Raw genomic sequence first — 20,354 nt, 5'->3', positions numbered from 1 at the left:
TTTGTTTTACCTGGAATAACACATTCCATTACCGAGCACTTTGGACAGCACCAAATAGAAACATAAAGTCAGATATTTAAACCTGCATTGGTGTATATATGTTCTAACACCCTCATGGTAACAACATGGGGAGGTTTCAACCCCTTATCTGACCCATGCCAGACCTATTGATCTCTCTGACTGGGAGGCTTGAGAGAGAGAGAGAGAGAGAGGCGGACAGAACCCTGCCCATGGAGGGAGTGCGAGGAAGGAGAGAGACAGAGGCATCTAGTTTATTGGTGAATGAATGAGACTCTTAATTGATATTGATTAAGAGAGAGAAGCCAATAGGGGATAGTGTTTGATTTATTGGGGGAGGGCCCCAGCCGTCTAATTTCATTCAGGAGAGAATGCAGAACGCAGAAATGCACAGGGAACATCAGCTCTAGAAGCAGCTACACACAAACTGAACACAGGGTCAGTATTTAAACTGCCTGCTCCCCAACTACACACACACTGAACACAGGGTCTGTATTTAAACCAGCTCCTATAAGAATCAATGGAACAGGCATCCTATGTTAGTATGTGTTTTTGTAAGCATACCTGTAGACTGCAGCAACAGCGTGTTAAGAGGCACTGACTTTGAGGATTTTTTTAAATTTATGTTCCTATAGAATATAAAGCAAGTTTTTTGAGATGCTACTGTACAGCATATCTGATTTCTACAGGGGGGTGTATTTCTTGGTTTGTTTTTCTTCGTAGTCCTTCTCCTGGGAGGAATTCCTCTGCTCAGTCTGTAAACATCTCTCCAGGGAGCCCTAGAAGAAGAGAACATCACTGAAATCCTTTTACCAATTACCTGTGACTGATTTACAGATAAATCCATGCAAGAATAAAACAACTCCACATGAGTTTTATCTTTGCTTGCAAACGGTTTCAGTTGCTACAAGTAACTGAAATGTAAAAACAGAATGCACGGCTGATAAACAAATATACATTGCTTATGAAATAGCGGTTTGAGCCATTCCTGGTTTTGCTGTGAGCTTATTAGGACACACCTGAGCCTGTTACCTATATGGCTAATCAAGCTTGTACTAAAATCTGGAATGGGTGAAACTGCTATGCAATAGGAGTCTTATTTCCATTCCTGAACCTACCTATATAGAAAATCAACCTACTACAGTACCATGAACGTACTGTGCTTGGATTCGTCATCATATAATATTTTACAGAATAAAGACCTTATGAAAGGTGATAGATTGAGATCGCTGTTAGTTGCTGTGCTCTATTTTAGCCATAGATCAGACAACTTGTTTGCAGCATATAACGCAGTGCTTATTTCCATCCCTGCACATGTAGTATTTTATTGTGCAGGTAACACACCAGGTGAGACATGTATGCCACCTAGAAGAAAGTGGGGCAGACTCGCTTCACACTCCAGTACCGCACAGTTATAACTTCTCCATCATTAAGACCTGCCTGAGCTTAGCTTTATCTGCAAGAGAAACGAGATGCCTATTTACACGTCTGTGCTTCAAAGCTGTCCTGGATTACATAGGAGAATGGGCAAAGCAGATTCTATTTTATCTGCAATTCCTTTCATCCAGGACAAGCTTTATTAAACAGAGAACATACCTGTCTGACAGCTGTAATGAATTAGACTGAGGGAGGAGATGAGCTGTTGTCTCTCTGGAGCAACATTAAGCAGCACTGCAATGTATACCAGTTTTGTATAACAGTCGGACCAGGGGTACTGTGAGGCTCCAGCATAGTGAGGATGGTATAGCTTTTGGTCCTCAGTGACTTGCCTGTGGGGAGTACAGGGTGAGTCATGTGTGGGTGGTTTGAATCATATTGCCTGGGCTGAGGCCCCAAAGGGAGTTCTGCATTGGCATTTGTGCTGTGTTAGGGAGGAGGATTGGATGAGGATAGCTCATTGTGCTTCAGCGACCCCACAGACTGAGACTACCCAAGCTGGTCTCCAGGGCTCAGCAGCCTGGGAAAATTAATTGCTTACGTTCAGCAGGTAAACAGAGGTGACTGACTTGACAGCGGAAATGGAGGTTGTAGTAAGTGGGTTAGCAGTCTGTGATGCAATGTTCGAACTGGGCCTTTCCAGCTGTGGTAAATAGAAAAAAAAAACAGTAGTTAAAATATTTAGTAGGGGAGATCTTTCTAAGGAACAAGACAATGGAATGTCAGGGAATATGAATATGTAAATTTTTATGATGTGCTTTTAATACCCAGTGATGTTAATACTTTATTCACTGAGGTTTAAGAATATATATATATATATATACACCGCTTAAAACTAGGGGATCTGAGCAAACACTAAACAGTGTTACAGCCTGCAAATTCAATGCTGTGAATTAGGTACTAAAATGTAAATTTAACAGAGCAGTCACCACTGGGATCATAAGAGCCAGCAAATTGAAAACGGAGAGCTGAGTACCGGGACCCTTTCAGCAGTAAAGCTAAGACAGCACCATGCTGCTAGATTGAGCAATTCTGTATTCTTCCAGAGCTGATTTCAGACCTGCTTCTCTTTCCCTGTAAAAATCAGGACGAATTTATTTTGCCTTTAAATTCAGCCATTAAATCCGCAGACAGAGTGGCTCATAAAGAGAAGGGCAGGCAGTGGTGGGGAGGGGGGGAGGGGGGGTCTGTTGAGGCTGCGGACCCTCGCTATACGACACAAGGTTTTTCATTTTTACTATTCAGTCCTGCAGCACTTGAACATGCTGTGTAATTACCTTGCAATTCTCAGAAACTACCAAACTGCGCACACATTGTACAAACCCTAAAGACAACTAATAGCTGCTGCAACAACAGACAGGGTGACGGGGAAATTAACAAACATGGTTATTTAATACAGTAAATGCTACTTGAGATGCACGGGTATAATTACACACACACATGCACATATACACACCGATGCACATGTCTGCTGAGAATATCACATGCTAAAATGGTCCCATCAGCTTAAGGTGTTCCCAGGTGGAAATATGGCTAAATAAATATGACTCTATCAGCTCTGATTTAAGGTGAGGGTGAAGGTTAGTCCATTTTAATTGTCTTGTATGGACTCCACGCCAGTGAGATTAGATTTCTTCTTGCGATCCTAGCAAATTAACCTGTAGCCCTATACTAGTGCTCATCAAGGTTCATATAGAAAACAACTGCAGTTAATGTACCTTGCTGTTCTGCTGTCCTTAGCTCTGCAAAAAAACACTACCATAAAAACTGCAATTGAGAGAGAGAGAGAGAGAGAGAAAAAACGTATAATATATCAGAATTTTTATTGTAAACCTGAACCTCTATATAGACACAAATCTGTATAACTTTGTCGTGTCATTTATTAAAACTGGTCACGTCCTTTCTCAAGAGGTGACAGGTTGAGATGTCATGTGTGTCCCTCTGGGTGCCATGTGTCAGTTGACCCCCCCCCCCCCCCCCCCCCCCCCCCTCCAGATGTCCTCTTTATCTCATCAAACCACCCGGCCCAGGATCCACTAGTGACGTAACCCTCAACACACAAGCCATTGATTCTATTAAGGAAGGATAATTCGGACTGAATGAAGCTGTTGATGTGGAGATGATCAGAGTTTTGAAGAGAACACCTTACCGATGCCTCTCGGAAATCCAAGCGAGATTAATAAGGATTAATATCATTGCAAAGGCGATGGAGTGTGGTTGCGCGAGATTGTGTATTTTGTTGTCGTCGTTCCTTCAAACCCTCCTGGGTTGTCGATGGAATTTCACTTACAATCAAATCCATTATCCAACCAGAGGGACCTTTTCACATTTGCAAATGTGACTTGGAATGTGAAAAGTCCACTAACGAATACAATAATTCCATCAGTCTTGGCTGTAGTGCACTTCCATCGCTATATTTGTCTGAAAAGTGCAGTTTTGAAGGAAACCCGTTATAGCAAACGCGTTCATTTTAAATCATGATATCTGGTAATACCCTAGGTTAAAGAGTTGCTTTCAGTTAGTCTCGTGCTTCATTGCTCATTTCAACATCTTCTTTCCGTTCGTTACTCAACCAGCTGCTTCTTCTATTGACTGACACTCTTTTCAGCCAGCAACTTGCTTTGACCTCTGAAAACACTGATGAGGTAAAACGACAAAGTAATGGTGAAGCAGTAACAAACAGAGAGGCAAGGCAAGCAAGCTGAGAACTTTCTTTAAGACTGTGTTTTTTAAAATGCATGCTTGGCATTGCTTTAAAAACTGCCCAAACCCTCATAGACAATGCATGTGCAAGACCGGTAAGATGTATGAAGTTATTCTGTTAGCAATAGTCTTTTTAATTTCAGTGCCCTGCTTTTCCCTTTGTCTTGGCCTGTGTCTTTGTGAATGTCCAAGTAACAGTTTTTTACATTTGTCTTTAATTAAGAATTCCAAAACCCCTTCGAGGGAAGACGGACATCCAAATAGTTGGGACAGCCCTACTGGAGAATTTGCCCAGTGTAATACATTCATCATTTCTGTCAGATATACTATGATAGGCCAATCTTGGTGGCTGGATATTATTAATCTTCGTCTGTTGAGAGAGATGTCAAAAATACGTTTAAATATGTATGGGGGAGGAATGCTGCACAATGTGTCAATTTTGATTTACGGAAAACATGCTTTCCCCTGCAGAAATTAAAGACAAAGGGTTGAAGCTAAGATTTTTAATTCAACATGATTTGAAATTTACAGTAAGTCACATTTCAATTGCGAGTAGCTCAATGATTTAAATTGTATGCATTGAATGTATAAGAAAAAATGTGTAGGGTAAAAAAAAACAAAAAACAAAAAACAACCAGCGTCAGCTAAGAAATAAATAATAATAATAATTTAAAACCTGCTTTCTTAAAGGGGAGCTGTACTCAAAATAACAAGGCTCTCTAAATGGTCTGTATACATAACAAATGTGTCTCGCTGCACCAATTTTGTTAAAAAGTCAAGCGTTAGGCCAGTATTTCAATTTTTTTTGTCAGCTTCCTGGGTCAGATGGAAATGCAGGCCGCCGCCATATTGGAACCTTTCTGGCGCTGCTGTTCCATCATATCGCTGACAGCCCCCCGCACCAGTGAACGCTGGCAGGGTGAATGATGTCACAATAAAAAGCGTTCAGGTGCAAAAATAACAAAAGGAAAAACAGAAACAAAAAGTATTTTTGTGTGCCTAAGCATTTAAACCAACAAAGGGCGGCCATAACAAAACAATGGCTACATAATATAGAAACGCGACATGCGCTCAATAGAATACTATGTGTGACTATAGAGCGAGTCAACGACAGGAAGTCACACAAAGCACGATGGAAGAGAGCTCCAATACATTCAATGTTAATCAAGGAGAGGCTGAAAATGCTTCAAAAGCTTTAGTTAACATGTTTTCTATTGAAATGGTTATATATTAATTTGCATTACAGTAGTAGAGAGGGGATTATTGGTTCCATACAGAGTGGAGATGTTAGTATACATATAAAATACAATACAGAGTAGAGAGTTACTATCAGGAAGATTCTTTGTAAAGTTTATACAGCGATAAGACTGTAGTTTTTATGATACTTTTTAAGTTATACATGATACTGTAGTGTATTCAGGTAGCTCATCTTGTCAAAAGCACCTCTGAACTCAGTGGAAATAGTCCCTGAAATTCGCACAGCCTTACAAAGGGCCTGTCGGCTGATAGACACCTCCTAATTGCTGGAGCGAGGTGTTAATTGAAACCTTGCTTTGTAATTAACTTGTTTTAAAACCATTAGAACAACCTTGGTCATGATTAATATACACCTGTCATAATGAATTACATTAGTTATGAGAAATATTATTAGTCTATTCTTCTTCTGACTCAATCTCTCTCTCTCTCTCTCTCTCTCTCTCTCTCTCTCTCTCTCTCTCCCTCCCTCCCATTCCTTAATATATAAACCTAATGTCTATAAAGTCACAGCAGTTTACATTTAAATGAATGTTATAGAATCTACAGTGTAGATAAATAAATACAGGTGTTTACAGTGTCTCTGGTGAAAGTAAGAGAATACAGCCAGTATGCACAATATTCATATTCCTCTGTACTTACATCTGTTCTGAAATGTATTTATGCCATGCTTTGTTTGAGATAGAAACTGTTGTCAACCATGTTTAACATATTTGGTAATTGTTAAACAGCTTACCATATGTTTAAAAATGGGTAGTACAAATGTCATGCAATGGTCACATATACACTGTACATTGATTATTGAACTTACTGCACGTATATATAGATGCATTTTAAATTGTTCCTGACCTGGGATGTTCTCACCCCTTGGCAGACCACGAGCGGATTGGCAAGGACTCATCGTACGAGCAGGAGGGCAAGGTGCAGTTCGTGATCGACGCGGTCTACGCCATGGCGCATGCCCTTCACAACATGCACGCGCTGCTGTGCCAGGGCAAAGTGGGACTCTGCCCCAAGATGAACCCCATCAACGGCACCATGCTGCTCAAGTTCATCCGAGATGTCAACATCACAGGTGAGCGCTTGAAGGTTTTTTCTAATCTTCCTACAGGGATAGCGCCACTTAAAATAAAGTTCAACCACAGTGCAGGTGTCAAAATGGTTCCAGAATGCAAGGCTTACAAATACGCTGCTATTTTAAAGAAGTGACAGTAGATACCGAGGGTTTCTTTGTCAATTTCAGCAGCAGTCACAGGGAGGTCTTGACCCTTAATATGAAGGCAGCCTGCTTATCATTTTAATCTTGTGTGAGAGCCTTCTTTGCCCCAGGCAGGCCCATTTCACCACCTCACCTATTGTTAAGCAATAATCTGTTACCCTCAGAGAGAGAAAGGTTGACAGATCTGTGCTTCTCCTTGGTACTGATGAGAAAGGGACTTTTAAACTTTAATGCTACAAAACTTCACCCGTTGTGAGCAAGATGAAAGAGAGAATGTGATGCCTCCGCTTTTGAAATTTATTTCCAAACAAACTGCCAGCACAGCGAAAGTGAAGCTATTTTTGAGACGCATTTCTGATAACAGATTTTTAAATACATTCAAAAGTACAAAGCAATTGTTTTTAGTTGTGAATATACTGAGGGTAAGTCTTGTCTTTGCTCATGTTTTTCTCTGAACCTTGCTGTCAGCAAGATTAGTGCAAAACGGCAATCTGTTACTAAAGGCAGATTTCTTCAACGTTTCCAGCTTGAAAGAGCGTATCGTTGGTAGTATGAAACATATAGGTCTTTAAACTGTCAATTACCATTGTCTTTCTGGAACGACAATGTTACTGTGCATAGTTACAATGCACTTAATGTGTAAATCTGTTTGCATGATACAGTATTACCCTAACCCTACTCCTAACCCTTTTCTGATACAATTGTGTACTTACATATGTCATGCAAAAAGATTTACACATTAAGTACGTTGCAACTATGCATAATAACATTGTAATTATCTATAAGTAAACATGTATTCACTATGCAATCACTATGTAAATACACAGTAACTAGAGACACTTCATATAAAGCCTTACAAACATTTGTCTACTTTGCTTAGGTATTTGTCTGCCGCCAACTTGCTCCCATAACTGCATAGTACTGTAGTACCATATAGGTTCTGCAACGGCAACTCATCATGATTGTGTCTTGGGTCATTGGTTGAGTTCTAACCCAGAACACCCCTACTCATCCTTTAACAGCACCACTGAATTCACGGCAGCACCAGATTTCCTTGGAGGTCACCAATCCAATTTCACTTCAGGTTGAGGTCAGAATCCAAGTTGCTGTGGCGGCTGACAACTTTTTTCTTTCTTTCTTCCTGCGGCTAACTTTTCCAATTCCCCAGCAGCACATGCACTCTAAGAAAATACTTCATGATCTTTGACTGACAAGGATGCCCATTTAGTTAATTTTTCTTTGTATTACTTACAGTCCATGCTGGGTTCCATGTTCCAATGCTAATTCCAGTAATTATACCTAGCTTGAAATTATTCAGATAGACATAAAGGGCTTGCATTTTCTCAATAGGTGTAATTAGGCATACAGAGAACACAAGGTTACTCCACAGCTACTCTTATCTCTCTACCCTGCCCCTGCCGCCAGGGTTTCTAATAGGTGCTAATGACTGGGGAAGGTGGGCGGTTATCTTGCTTGGAAGGGCTGCTTAGCCAATGAGGTGGAAACTGCTGTACATTGTATCTATCTACAGAACATCCAAATGACAGGTTCCCTGTTAATCTTCTTTGGCAAGTCTGTATGCAGGGATGATGATGTGTGGTGGGTGGAAGGTTATTAGTTTATTGATAATCCTTCACAGGAGATAAACCCCTGAGACGAAATGTCTTGTTTTTAAAGAGGTTCCCCCCAGGAAGTTACCAGAGAGGAGTGCAGCGTTTGCAAAGCCTGTCTAGCCAGTATGTACAGATATATATATATATATATATATATATATATATATATATATATATATATATATATATATATATATATACACACACACAATATATATACAGTATATATATATATATATATATATATATATATATATATATATATATATATATATATATATATATATATATATACTGTATATATTGTGGTAAAGTGACGGAAGGAAGATATGTTAGCCTGAGTTTATCCAAAGCTCTGTTCCTGGGGTAAACTAAAAAGACCGCAGTACCAGCAGACTGACCACTAGGCGTCCTCGGTCTGCTCAAATCAGGAAGCGCAAGGTGGCACCTGAGGCAAGGTAACAAGGTAACAAGGTATCAAGGTAAGGAAAGACAGTAATTAATGGACGGTTAAGCAATTAGGGGTTGGTATAAAAAGCAGCTCTAGGTGGGGAGTAAGAAGGAGAAAGACAGGAGTGGAGTGACAGCGAAACGGGTAAAAAGATAAAGATTAACAAACTTAGCCGTCCTGTGGTAGGTCGGGACATAATCAAAAAGTATATTTAGTTCTCCAAAATACATATGAGTCTTTGCAGCACTATCATTAATAGGTCTATATAAGTAGGAACATGTTTAAAGATGTATCCTGTTGGGGTTCAGGGTTTATTTCAGTTTTTTTTTAGTTTTACCTCTGGTCCATACAGGCACACATCCTTATTATAGAGCATATGCACACGTGAAATGTACTGTCGGTTTCAGCAGACCTCTATGGAATTAGTACAGTTAGCAGCAGGCTTTCAAATGCATGCTTTACTACACACTTCACTGTGGTCGACTGCAAAAAACAATTCATTAACTTGAGATTTGTTGTTCTATTTCTAAAGATATTAGAATTCTGAAATACTCCCTCGTCGTTCAGATTAACTCCTATACCACGCCCCCTCCATCCCCGCCAGCTCTGTATTATTTATACTACAGGATACTCTGCCCTACTGCTATGGTTTGTCCTTCAGAATATGCTGCCTTACTGTGCATTGTCTTACTTCTGTCATTTTCTCCCCAGAAAGGCAACACTTTGTCAACTGATAATGGTATGAAAACAAGTGAGATGAGGAAAAAAAAATATTCATTATAACACATCGGTGACCCTCTGAGACAACGGCGCTACAAAGAAGAAAGCAACAGGATTTTAATTGAACATCCAGAATTCTGACACAGCGATTAATGTACCAGCCTTGACCTGTGCCAATCAAATTATCAGCTCTGACAAGTGCCACTCAACATAATTTAACATGCTGCTGCTATTAGTGTTTCCACAAAGCCAATCAAATTATCAAGGCTTATTCTGGAAACGCATCCATGCTAATTATTAAAAGTGCTGATTTGCTTAAAAAAAAAAAAAAAAAAAAATTGGATGATTTTGCAGAGCTTCAAACAATTATCTTCTGCACAGAAATGTCAGGGAAAAGAATTAATGGTAGGGTGCAGCTAGCTTGGGAAACTTACTGCTGCTAACCTAGAGTAGTAGAAACAGGTGCACACACACACATGGTGAATCTCAGACTATATTGATAGGTAAAAAATAAATGAAGAAATAAATAGAGTATTAGATTTTCCAAAATGTAAGCTGGCTAGGAATCTATGATAATCTATAATAAAAGTTTGGTAAAGATTCATGAAAATGTAACTTGTGACAGATACGATCAGTGCATAAGGATCCACTTGTTTAACAAGGACCATAAAAAACTATATTTAAATCCAAAAATAAATAATTCTTTCTTTAACCAAAAAAACCCAGCCAAGTGAATATATCTCAAAGAGGAAGACAATCTACAATACGATGAACTACACAAGTTACCGCATTAGGTTGTAGGTTTTAATGGTCAGATTATTTTAAATAAAAAACGAATTAACCACCCACACATACACACAATTAAACAGCCCCCCCACCCCACAAACACATGTGCACGGTTACACCCACACACTCTCTTACTCTCGCTCTCTCTCGCTCTCCCTCTCTCTCTCTCTCTCTTCCCATCACTCTAATTTGTTCTGAAAGTCTTCAGTATTTTCTTGTCTGAACGAATAAAACCAGGTGCCCAACAAAGGTGCTGGAGTATGTTACTCTGCTCTGATTGGGTTGGGATAGCAACAACATCGAATCCCATAACAACCTCATAGACATTAACAATCGCAAATACAGGTGTTTTTTAGCACACATTTCTTTTTGTTAGTGTACTGTATCCATTATGCACCACAAGGTGTCCAAACCCTCATTACAAGCAACAGGAAGCCACGGAACACTGCTGTGTGCAACTTGTATTTACAGGACATAAGAACAAATGTTTGGGAACGAGAAAAGGCCATTCGCCCCTTCTCGGGAGAACTAATTTAAAACTAATTTAAAAGCACAGAATCTAAACTAGACCATTTATGATTTTAAAGACTTCAATCAAGCCCCCTGTTTCTCTTCTTTTTTCTAAGATGAAGAGATTTCATTCTTTTAACCTTTCATAACAGTAGCTCGTGTCATTCAATCCTGGGACCAGCCTCCTTGCCCTTCTCTGTACCTTCTCAAGTGCAATGATGTCTTTTTTGTAGTCAGGTGACCAAAACCGCACACAGTGGGTGCGTTCATGAGAGGCAGACTTTGTTAAGTCTGCGCAGATTCTGCAAAGATTCTGAAAATTCATTGGTTACTTGCTGTGCAGATTCTGCGCTGAATGACGAAAGTCTGCGTGTCGTGAACGCACCCAGGGTATCACATAGGGTATATCTGCTACCCTATGTGACAGCAGGCTGTGGTGCCACTGTTATTTTGGAAGGTGACCATTCCCGAGAAGCTGAGAGTGGAAATCTTATAGCAGGCATATGTGTGCCACATATTGCATTGCTTTCACTGAACCCCTGCACATAGACAATGATGTGATGCTTGGGCACCTCTCTCCCTTCCAGTTGAAGCTGAGGGACGGATTGGATGGCTCAGATGACTTCTTAACCTAATACATGTCTTCTCACATCTGCTTTTTGACAGCCAGCTTTCTCAAACCAGCATTTGTATTATTATTATTTTTGTAATTTATATATATATATATATATATATATATATATATATATATATATACGAAGGCATAAAATTTATGCCAATTAAATGTATATATATATATATATATATATATATATATATATATATATATATATATATAAACATACATACATTTAATTGACATAAATTTTATGCCTTTGTACCCCGTGGAGTTTTTTTTTTTAAAACAAAATACATGTGTTTTGGTGTTTTGTTAACATTTAAACGCCTGGATTTCTTTACAGTATCTAATAAGTACATGAATTGGAGTGACCCAATCAACAGTTAAGAAACCAAACCCTTTATACACTCAGATCGCGTGTCCGTTGTAACTGCTTCAAAGTTTTTTAGAACGCCACGTGCGGTTGGAAATTTCAAGAGGCACGTTTAATTTCCATGAAATTGGTTGTCATGGGTTTCCTGAACTAATTTGAGCTCTTAGTCTAAAACTGCTATTTTTGTATTAATATTATTCACAGTCTCATCTTGCTGGAAGCACTTTGAGTATTACATGCATTTTGTTAAACTTGAAATCCAGGGCTATCTGCTATACTTGTCTCTTTGTTTAAAACAAAAAGAACCAGCTTCATCTAAATATCTAAATTACTCTCCAACAAATTAAAATGACAGAGACATTCATTGCCCATTTGACCTTACTCAGACCCCTGGCTCAATAAATATCCTGTTATCCTTAAATAGATACATTCCTCATCTAAATGTTTTGATGAGAAAACTATCCACAAGCACAACGGCACTCCAGCTAAACCAACATTACAGGCTGGGTGAGACGTCTGTTCTTCATTTTGCTCGCAAAAATGAATATCTTCATTGGTGACTACTAAGGCTTGTAGTTGCGTGCCCTAATAAATCTTTAAAAAGAGTAACGCACGCCTGTGGTCTCAAAGCATCTCTTAAACATGTCTTCTTTCTGAGTTCAGCTGGTACACAAGTAACTGATAACCTGTTCATCATCCCGCAGCACTGCGTCTTTTGTGGATGTAGGAAATACATTAGTAAGAATGTTTCTTACATCCTCTGGCACATGTGTAAATACACAGTAATTAGAGACATTTAATGTAAAGTGTTACCACAAAGGACTGTCGTTACAGTTATATATAATCTACGGTATAAACACATTATTAATTATGTTATTACCACTTATAGATTAGGGTAAGAGATAATGACACTTACACTCGTACGATTTTGCTCATTTTAAATAAATCTTTCCCACTTTGTATCTAATCTTTTTAATGTGAGCGCCATGAAATAACTTCCGTAGTAAAATATTACATTTTTGGCCATCACTTGTAGTCAAAATTCCCTAATTTGCTTTGAAATTTTAGAAGTGTAATACAGCTTGTAGACCTCTTCCTAGTGTACATCAATTGTATGTAATGGTAAGGGTGTTAATAAAACACCTTTGAGGGTGAGACAACACCAGCAGAATCGATGTAGGTTTAATCTCTGGTGCTTGTAAAATCTGCAATTGTTTAGATGGTTAAATTCATGGTTTTGGACTCAGAATATAACATGTGTCACCCCAGATTGCTGTGTAAAAAAATACAGTGAACTTAAAGTGACCCACTGTCAGGCAAATTCATGAGAATATGTTTGAAGAAGGGCGTTCTTTGGCTGTAGCTGGGATGACTCAAAGTGAAGTGACACAAGCTGAGAAGATAATTAAACCTCCTTCATGATCGAGAAGACATTATTCGTGATGTTCCTTCTATGAACTTGGCACGCTCACTTATTTTAGATTACTGGGGATGGACTGTGTGTGAAAGCATGGCATTGCTTTCAGATAAAGGGACAGTAATAATGGGTCCAACAAGAAATCATGCAGGAGTAGGGCGATCAGGATGTGACATTATCAGGGAATACTGAGGAAATGCTTTGCAAACGAGCTGAATCATGTAGCTTTCACGTACACACGTACATACACGTTTGAAATGATTGAATAGTGTGAGCATTTGTGCACCAGACCCAGTGAGAGGTTAGGCATGCTACTCTTTTAATGCAGAATACATATTTGTAACTCAACAGCGGTACAAAAAGAACAAACGGATGGGTCAAACCAGTGTCACATTTAATAAATTCATGTCTGTTAGATCCTTAGCCCTCTTCATTAGCATTCTGTTGTATAAGTAAACGGACATTTAAAAAGAAAAAAGGGTCTCTTTGATAAAAGAAGCAGCGTAGATAAATCCTGCTGTCCTTAAATCCCCCTCCCACCGTCTCCTGTTTTGTAGATCACTAGGCTAGCTCAAGTTCCATTAATACAGTTTACTGCACAGGTCCCGGCGATAGGGATGAGGCGAGAGAATCCTTCACCTAACAGCATAATTACATATAAAGCCTGCAGCCATTCCTACTATTATTGTATTCTCGAAGTGAAAAGTGAATCACACACGACTACTATAAAAGCGAGAACCACACACAGTGACTGATAAGCACATTCACTTGTTTTGTGCTGTTATCTTCATGGGTTTCTCTTAGACCCCCTCCCCCATAGGGTTTGAACTTTCCCTGACCATGATGAATCATCTTCTAGCGTTTGACGTCATAGACATTTCCCATAGAATCCATTGCTGTCAATGGTGTCAAACTGAATTGAAAGATTTTCTAAAGAAGGTGGGGGGGGAAGTGAGAAGAAATTGTGGATACACGTTTTTTTTTTTTCATCAAACACTAAATTAACACCTTGAACGCTTGTCGAAATGCATTTGTTCTTGACGAGTGAAATTAATTTAATCCTGATGCATGGATTCTCATTGTTATCCTCTTCATCCTGATGCCTGTGCGGTACCCCCATGCACAGAGCTGTGGCGTTTTGACAGTCAGCCGTGGTAGAGAGGGAGAGGCGTGCTCCTTTAATTATGTGCTGCGTTCTTGTTAACTGGCTCTCGAAAAAAGGACTTTGGGGGCAACCTGAATAAGAACAGCAAGCAGAACTAAAGACTGCGAAATTAAATCAGGGTAACATCAGACAGCACTCGCTTTGTGAAGGAGCACATCCCACACGGCTGTCAACATCCATTTCCTCCTCTCATTAACAGCTTAGTAACAAACTCCTTTTTTAACCTGCGGCTGTTATCTGCCTTTATTGAGATAGGGTGAAAACGTTTGAAACAAAACAAACAAAAATGCGTTTGGCAGCCAGATTTTAAATCAAATACGTATATATATATATATATATATATATATATATATATATATATATATATATATATATATATATATATATATATATAATATACAGTATATTACAGTATTTTCTTGTAACACACTGCACATCACAGGCTTGTTATAATCCGCTCTTCTCGCTTTGGTCGTGGAATGCATTTTAAATCTCTCTCTCACTCTCTCGGGGAGGGTTCTAATTTTACAAATTCCCAAGATTTTGCTCTTGTTGTTTTTTTTAATGCTGTCGCACAAGCAAGCCTGCAGCCATACAAACTGGGATTCTGGTGTTGTCAGCTCTCAGAAGCTCAGGTCAGTAGATGGGCGCTATTCCCCTATGCCAACGCTCATGCAATGCCCTAGAATGGTATAAGCAAGCACTGTGCTCATGAAGTGCTGTCGTAGACTGTCATAAACAGGTCTCTACTTTGTAAGGCAAAATTCCCTAAGAATCTTGTGAAAAAGAGCAAGGGTGTTGCATGTATTCTCCAATGAAATACAGGTGGCACAATTACTTCAAATGGAAATTGAGGGAATTGATCCTTGCAAATTACGGCAGGAAGAATGGGTTCTGCTCATGTGAAAACAAAGCAGACAAAAACCCACAGCAAAGCAGTACGGACTTGTGAGACTGTTCTTATAAGAACATAAGAAAAGTTTGAGAACTAGAAAAGGCCATTCGGCCAATCAAGGCTCATCCCTTGTTAGCACCCCATTTACCCCTACTGGAGGGAACTAATTTAAAAGCACAGCACAGTGTTTTAGATCCGACTACTTCACCTGGTAGGCTATCCCATGCATTTATAACTCTCTGTGCAGAAATTTGCTTCCTACCTTCTATTTTAAAGCTACTTTTGCTCGTCTTCCACTGTTATGCCCTCTAGTTCTTCTCTGTGTGCTAAATTTAAAGTAGTGTCTTGGGTTAACTTTGCCATTTATGATTATGAGACATCAATCACGTGTCCTCTTTCCCTTCTTTCCCTTCTTTTTTCTAGGCTGAAGAGATTTATAAGAACATAATTCATCATGCTAATGATAGGCAAGACAAACCTCGGTCAATGCATCTTTAAAGCAGCATGTTGGACTGGCTGAGACAATAGCTGCCAATAAACCCCAGCCCGGAGAATTCCTACCCTCTCAAGTGCGTCAGCCAGTGATCTTTGCCTCTAATTCATCTTTATAAGAAGCAAGACTGTAGGAGTCGTCGGTGAGTGAGTCAACTTTGTCTTGTCTCAGGATTGTGTTTCTGTGTTTCAGGCATCGCTGGAAACCCTGTGCTGTTTAATGAAAATGGAGATGCCCCGGGACGCTACGATATCTACCAGTATCAGATCAAGAACAACACCGCAGAGTACAAAGTCATCGGTCAATGGACCAACCATCTGCATTTAAATGTAAGCTCCATTAAATCTATCCCACATCATAGTGCATGTTTCCAAAATCATTGTAATAACATTGTAATTATGTGTAAGTACACATCTATTTACTATGTAGCTACTATGTAATACACAGTAATTAGAGACACTTAATGTAAAGTGTTACCAAAAATGTGTAATGCTAATCCCAACTTTGTTACAAAGCTCCCATATGAAATATATATGCTATATATCAAATATATTTTACTACTGTAAATATATATTTCATATACAGGTATAGTGATAAAATACCCAATCATGACAAAATCATATTAAAATAGTCCCAGATTTACAAACAATGAAAGCTATGAATAAGGATAAAGTACAGGCACTGTGACTTGATAGCCTTTAGTACAGCTGTCTCTAGCATTATGCAGGGAAATTAAAAGAAGGATGTTTGATTAAGATATGATTGAGATATGGTGAACCAAGCTCCGGGATATGGAGTAGAGTATACACTATATGACTACATGACTGAAGGGAGTTAAGCTACCAGGCTAGACCTAGTTAACCTTTCATATAAAGTTCCCACAAAGCAGGCAAGGTCTGCTGGAGGCGATTGAGTAATGTTATTTCCAGAGTAGTACTGTACTGCACTTTGCGATTGCAGCTCTTCGCTCAGTGTAAACTGCTATTATTGGATTGCATTGTCGGAAACTCAGTGGAAGGGATGTATTTTGTACAGAGGAGTTTAAAAAAGAACACAGTAATGATATACTACAGCTGTACTGCATGACCCCAAAGGAACCTTAGCAGGGCCACAGGCAGACAGCAGCATTACCGAGAATACCAGGACAAAGGATCTGGTCTTGCTATAGTAGAACACTCATGTTGCAGTACAGTCCCTTGTAAAGGTTTCCCATAGTAAGAAGATAGCAAAGTGTACTAAAGCACAAATCATGGTAAAGAATGGGTAAGCGTTGCAGAGAGGTATGGTAAAGCATATTCAACAACATGCATAACACTGGGAAAAGCAGGATTGAACTGCAAAAATACTGTGCAATGCTAAAACGTGACTCAGTCCCTTGCTCTGTATATATCAAACACACGTATAATTACTTTTCATTTGAATAACTCGAGGAACGCTAATTGAATTCCACTTCGTTAGAGTTCTTGATGAATAAAAACAATTATGAAATGGTGTTTACTGTTCATAAAAAGTCATTCATAAAAACGTTTCATAATTTCTCAAAAAGGGTAGTTCAGTAGAGTAAATCTTATCAGAAAGGCAACAGTATCAAGAACAAAAGGGCCAGGATATGTTTCAGACACTAAAAGAAAAAAACCTAACCTGTGATGTTTTGGAAGACAAATCCAACCGTATAGAGCCAAATACTGATGCTAAACTACTTGAGCCCTTGTTGTTTTCTGCCCAAGGTTTATTTTTTGTCTTGTTGTAGAATAGATTAGCACATGATGTTATTTCACTAGAATAGAAATAGTTTCCCATCACTGAGTGATACATACAGCTATTCGCATCTTGCTAGATGGTTTTGAAATCCACTTGGGTCAGGAGTTCAGTCTTGTTACTTCACACAAATGCTTTAGACTAAACCTTATTCTTTGAATAGAAAAATCCTGGTTAGCATGTTTTAGGTTGCTGTGCGGTTGGATGACACCTTGATAGTGAATTGTTAAATGTAATTGCTAAATTTAGCCATATAGCCTCTAATTACAGTACTTGAATACCTCCATATACTCAATTCATCAAAACATTTATTAAACCCCTTTCTTAATGTGCCCCAGGGTGTTGTAAAAAAATATAGTATGGATTACAGTTTTTACTATGTTAGCCCCCTTGAGGGTGGTTAAGCATAAAACAACACTGTAATAATATTGTTACTGCATTTCAATATATATACTGTATATATATTTCTTCTTTTGGCTGCCTCTTAAAGCAGGGCCCCTTGAGTACCAACACCTCTAACAGTGCATGACTGTCTCCTTAGTGTGCTTTTATGTGTAAAAGCAGAGGGAGTATTTAAAGCTGTCTCTAGATTATTCAAATTCAAATCTAAGATAACAACACAGGTTGCTGTTCTACCCTCCTCTCTCTAGACTCATGCAATACAGTGGCCAGGTGGTACCCATCAAGTGCCACCCTCTACCTGCAGCCGGCCGTGTGGCCCCGGGGAGCGCATGAAGGTGGTAAAGGGCACCCCCTGTTGCTGGCACTGCGAACGTTGTGAGGGGTACCAGTTCAGGGCAGATCGCTACACCTGCAAGATGTGTCCCTTTGGCCAACGCCCCAACGAGAACCACATGTACTGCCAGGACATCCCCATCGTCCAGCTGGAGTGGACCTCCCCCTGGGCAGTCATCCCGGTCTTCATTGCTATCATCGGAATCCTGGCCACGCTGTTCGTGGTGGTCACGTTTATCCGCTACAACGATACGCCCATTGTTAAGGCTTCTGGGCGTGAGCTGAGCTACGTTCTGCTGACGGGGATCTTTCTGTGCTATGCCACCACTTTCCTCATGATCTCCAAGCCTAACGTGGGCATCTGCTCGCTGCGGCGCATCTTCCTAGGCTTGGGTATGAGCATCAGCTACGCGGCTTTGCTGACCAAGACCAACCGCATCTACCGCATCTTTGAGCAGGGCAAGAAGTCAGTTTCTGCCCCGCGCTTAATCAGCCCAGCCTCCCAGCTGGTGATCACCTTCAGCCTGATTTCTCTGCAGTTGATGGGGGTCTGCATCTGGTTCTTGGTGGACCCCTCCCAAGCCATCACTGACTACCACGACCAGCGCACGTCCAATCCGGTCTTAGCCCGCGGGGTGCGCAAGTGTGATATCTCGGACCTGTCCCTCATCTGTCTCCTTGGCTACAGCATGCTGCTGATGGTCACCTGCACTGTGTACGCGATCAAGACCCGCGGGGTCCCAGAGACCTTCAACGAGGCCAAGCCCATCGGCTTCACCATGTACACCACCTGCATCATCTGGCTCGCCTTCATCCCCATCTTCTTTGGGACCTCACAATCCAACGAGAAGGTAAAGCAAAGTGACACTACTGGGGTTCTGGGGGGTGGTGAGGGACGGAGAGGGTTAGGAGTTTTCTTGTACAGTATTTTTTTAATGAAAAAGAAATGCACAAACAATCCTGCTGGTTGTTTAGTTTTTTGTTCAGTCGGACTCATCAGTTACGACAAAGGTCTTAAGAATTCGATACCTTCAGATTGTACTTTGATTTTAGATTTTGTGATCATTGATATAAAGCTTGAAAAAAATGCCCCCGGAATAAATCATCAAAAATGTACTTTATATCTGGCCGATTTAACATTGGAAATATAACTCCACAGGAATTCACCTTTACAGAGTATCCTTCTACAGAAATTGATTAACCATGGCTGCTCTGTTCAATTGTAAAGTAATGAGATTGAAACCAAAGAGTGGTTTCAATACAAACATAGAGTACGTTTATCAAATGTTAAGATTCAATCACTGTATCCAAGTATCCACCTATATCTATCTATCTATCTATCTATCTATCTATCTATCTATCTATCTATCTATCTATCTATCTATCTATCTATATAACATTAATTATGGTTATACTGCTGTTCAGAAACAAATAAAGGTGATTGAATTTCGCCTATAGAAAAGGGGAAAGATCTAAATGCTGGAATCCCACATAATCCTCTGCTCTATCCAATGTTGATGTCTGTAGGGAATGATTGGAAGACCGATGATGCAGAATCATGGTAAATTACCTCCCTGGTCCTTGAAAACAGAGCTATACAGCTGGAGGACACACTACAGAGATAATTAAGGATCTTTCCATCCCACAAATTAGAGCCTTTTTGTTATGTGTTATCAACCACAAATGGATTAAACACCAGAATCTGGTCCACTTGACTGGGAACTTGGTAAACTTTTATATCGGTACTGCAAGCCTAAGGAGGACAGAGTTAAAAGATCTAAGCACTCTGAGCTGTCATCCAGAGCTTACTGAAGTCTCTCCCCCATCGCTGAGCACATGTAGGGCTCCTGTTAGCCAGCCTAAACATCCCTGTGCCCTTGTGCTCCAAAGAACAAGCAGAAAAAAACATGCTTTGCGACATTACGAAGGACATTGTGCTCATATTTATAGAAAAAATCATGATGTTTTTTTTTGTTGTACATTTCCCTTTAGGATTTTATTTTTATGAGCGTAGACTGCCTTTTGCAAATGTAAGTCTCTGAGGTTTACTCCATTCCAGCCCTGCCCGAGGCATTCACAAATCATTAACAATACTCCTTTGAGATTCAAATATTTTAGTTTTATGGGCAATTCATTGCATTGAGCACACAGAATAGATATATTACGAGCTTAAAGTAACATGCAGATT

At 39.7% G+C, this 20,354-nt stretch overlaps 1 protein-coding gene across 1 annotated transcript in view; it reads left to right on the top strand.

Annotated features, from left to right (window-relative positions):
- Nucleotides 1-20,354, top strand: part of LOC117435454 (metabotropic glutamate receptor 4-like) — a 135,721-nt gene that overhangs the window by 103,842 nt on the left and 11,525 nt on the right. Inside the window, exons 7-9 of the mRNA XM_059004965.1 lie at nt 6,287-6,487; nt 15,866-16,002; nt 18,082-19,017. Of these exons, the coding sequence (XP_058860948.1) occupies nt 6,287-6,487; nt 15,866-16,002; nt 18,082-19,017 (1,274 nt within the window). The remainder of the gene's footprint in view (nt 1-6,286; nt 6,488-15,865; nt 16,003-18,081; nt 19,018-20,354) is intronic.

The sequence above is a fragment of the Acipenser ruthenus genome, chromosome 30, assembly GCF_902713425.1.
Source record: "Acipenser ruthenus chromosome 30, fAciRut3.2 maternal haplotype, whole genome shotgun sequence".
Lineage (NCBI taxonomy): Eukaryota > Metazoa > Chordata > Actinopteri > Acipenseriformes > Acipenseridae > Acipenser > Acipenser ruthenus.
The sequence above is the reverse complement of the archived record's forward strand: the minus strand, read 5'-3'. Positions and strand labels throughout refer to the sequence as shown.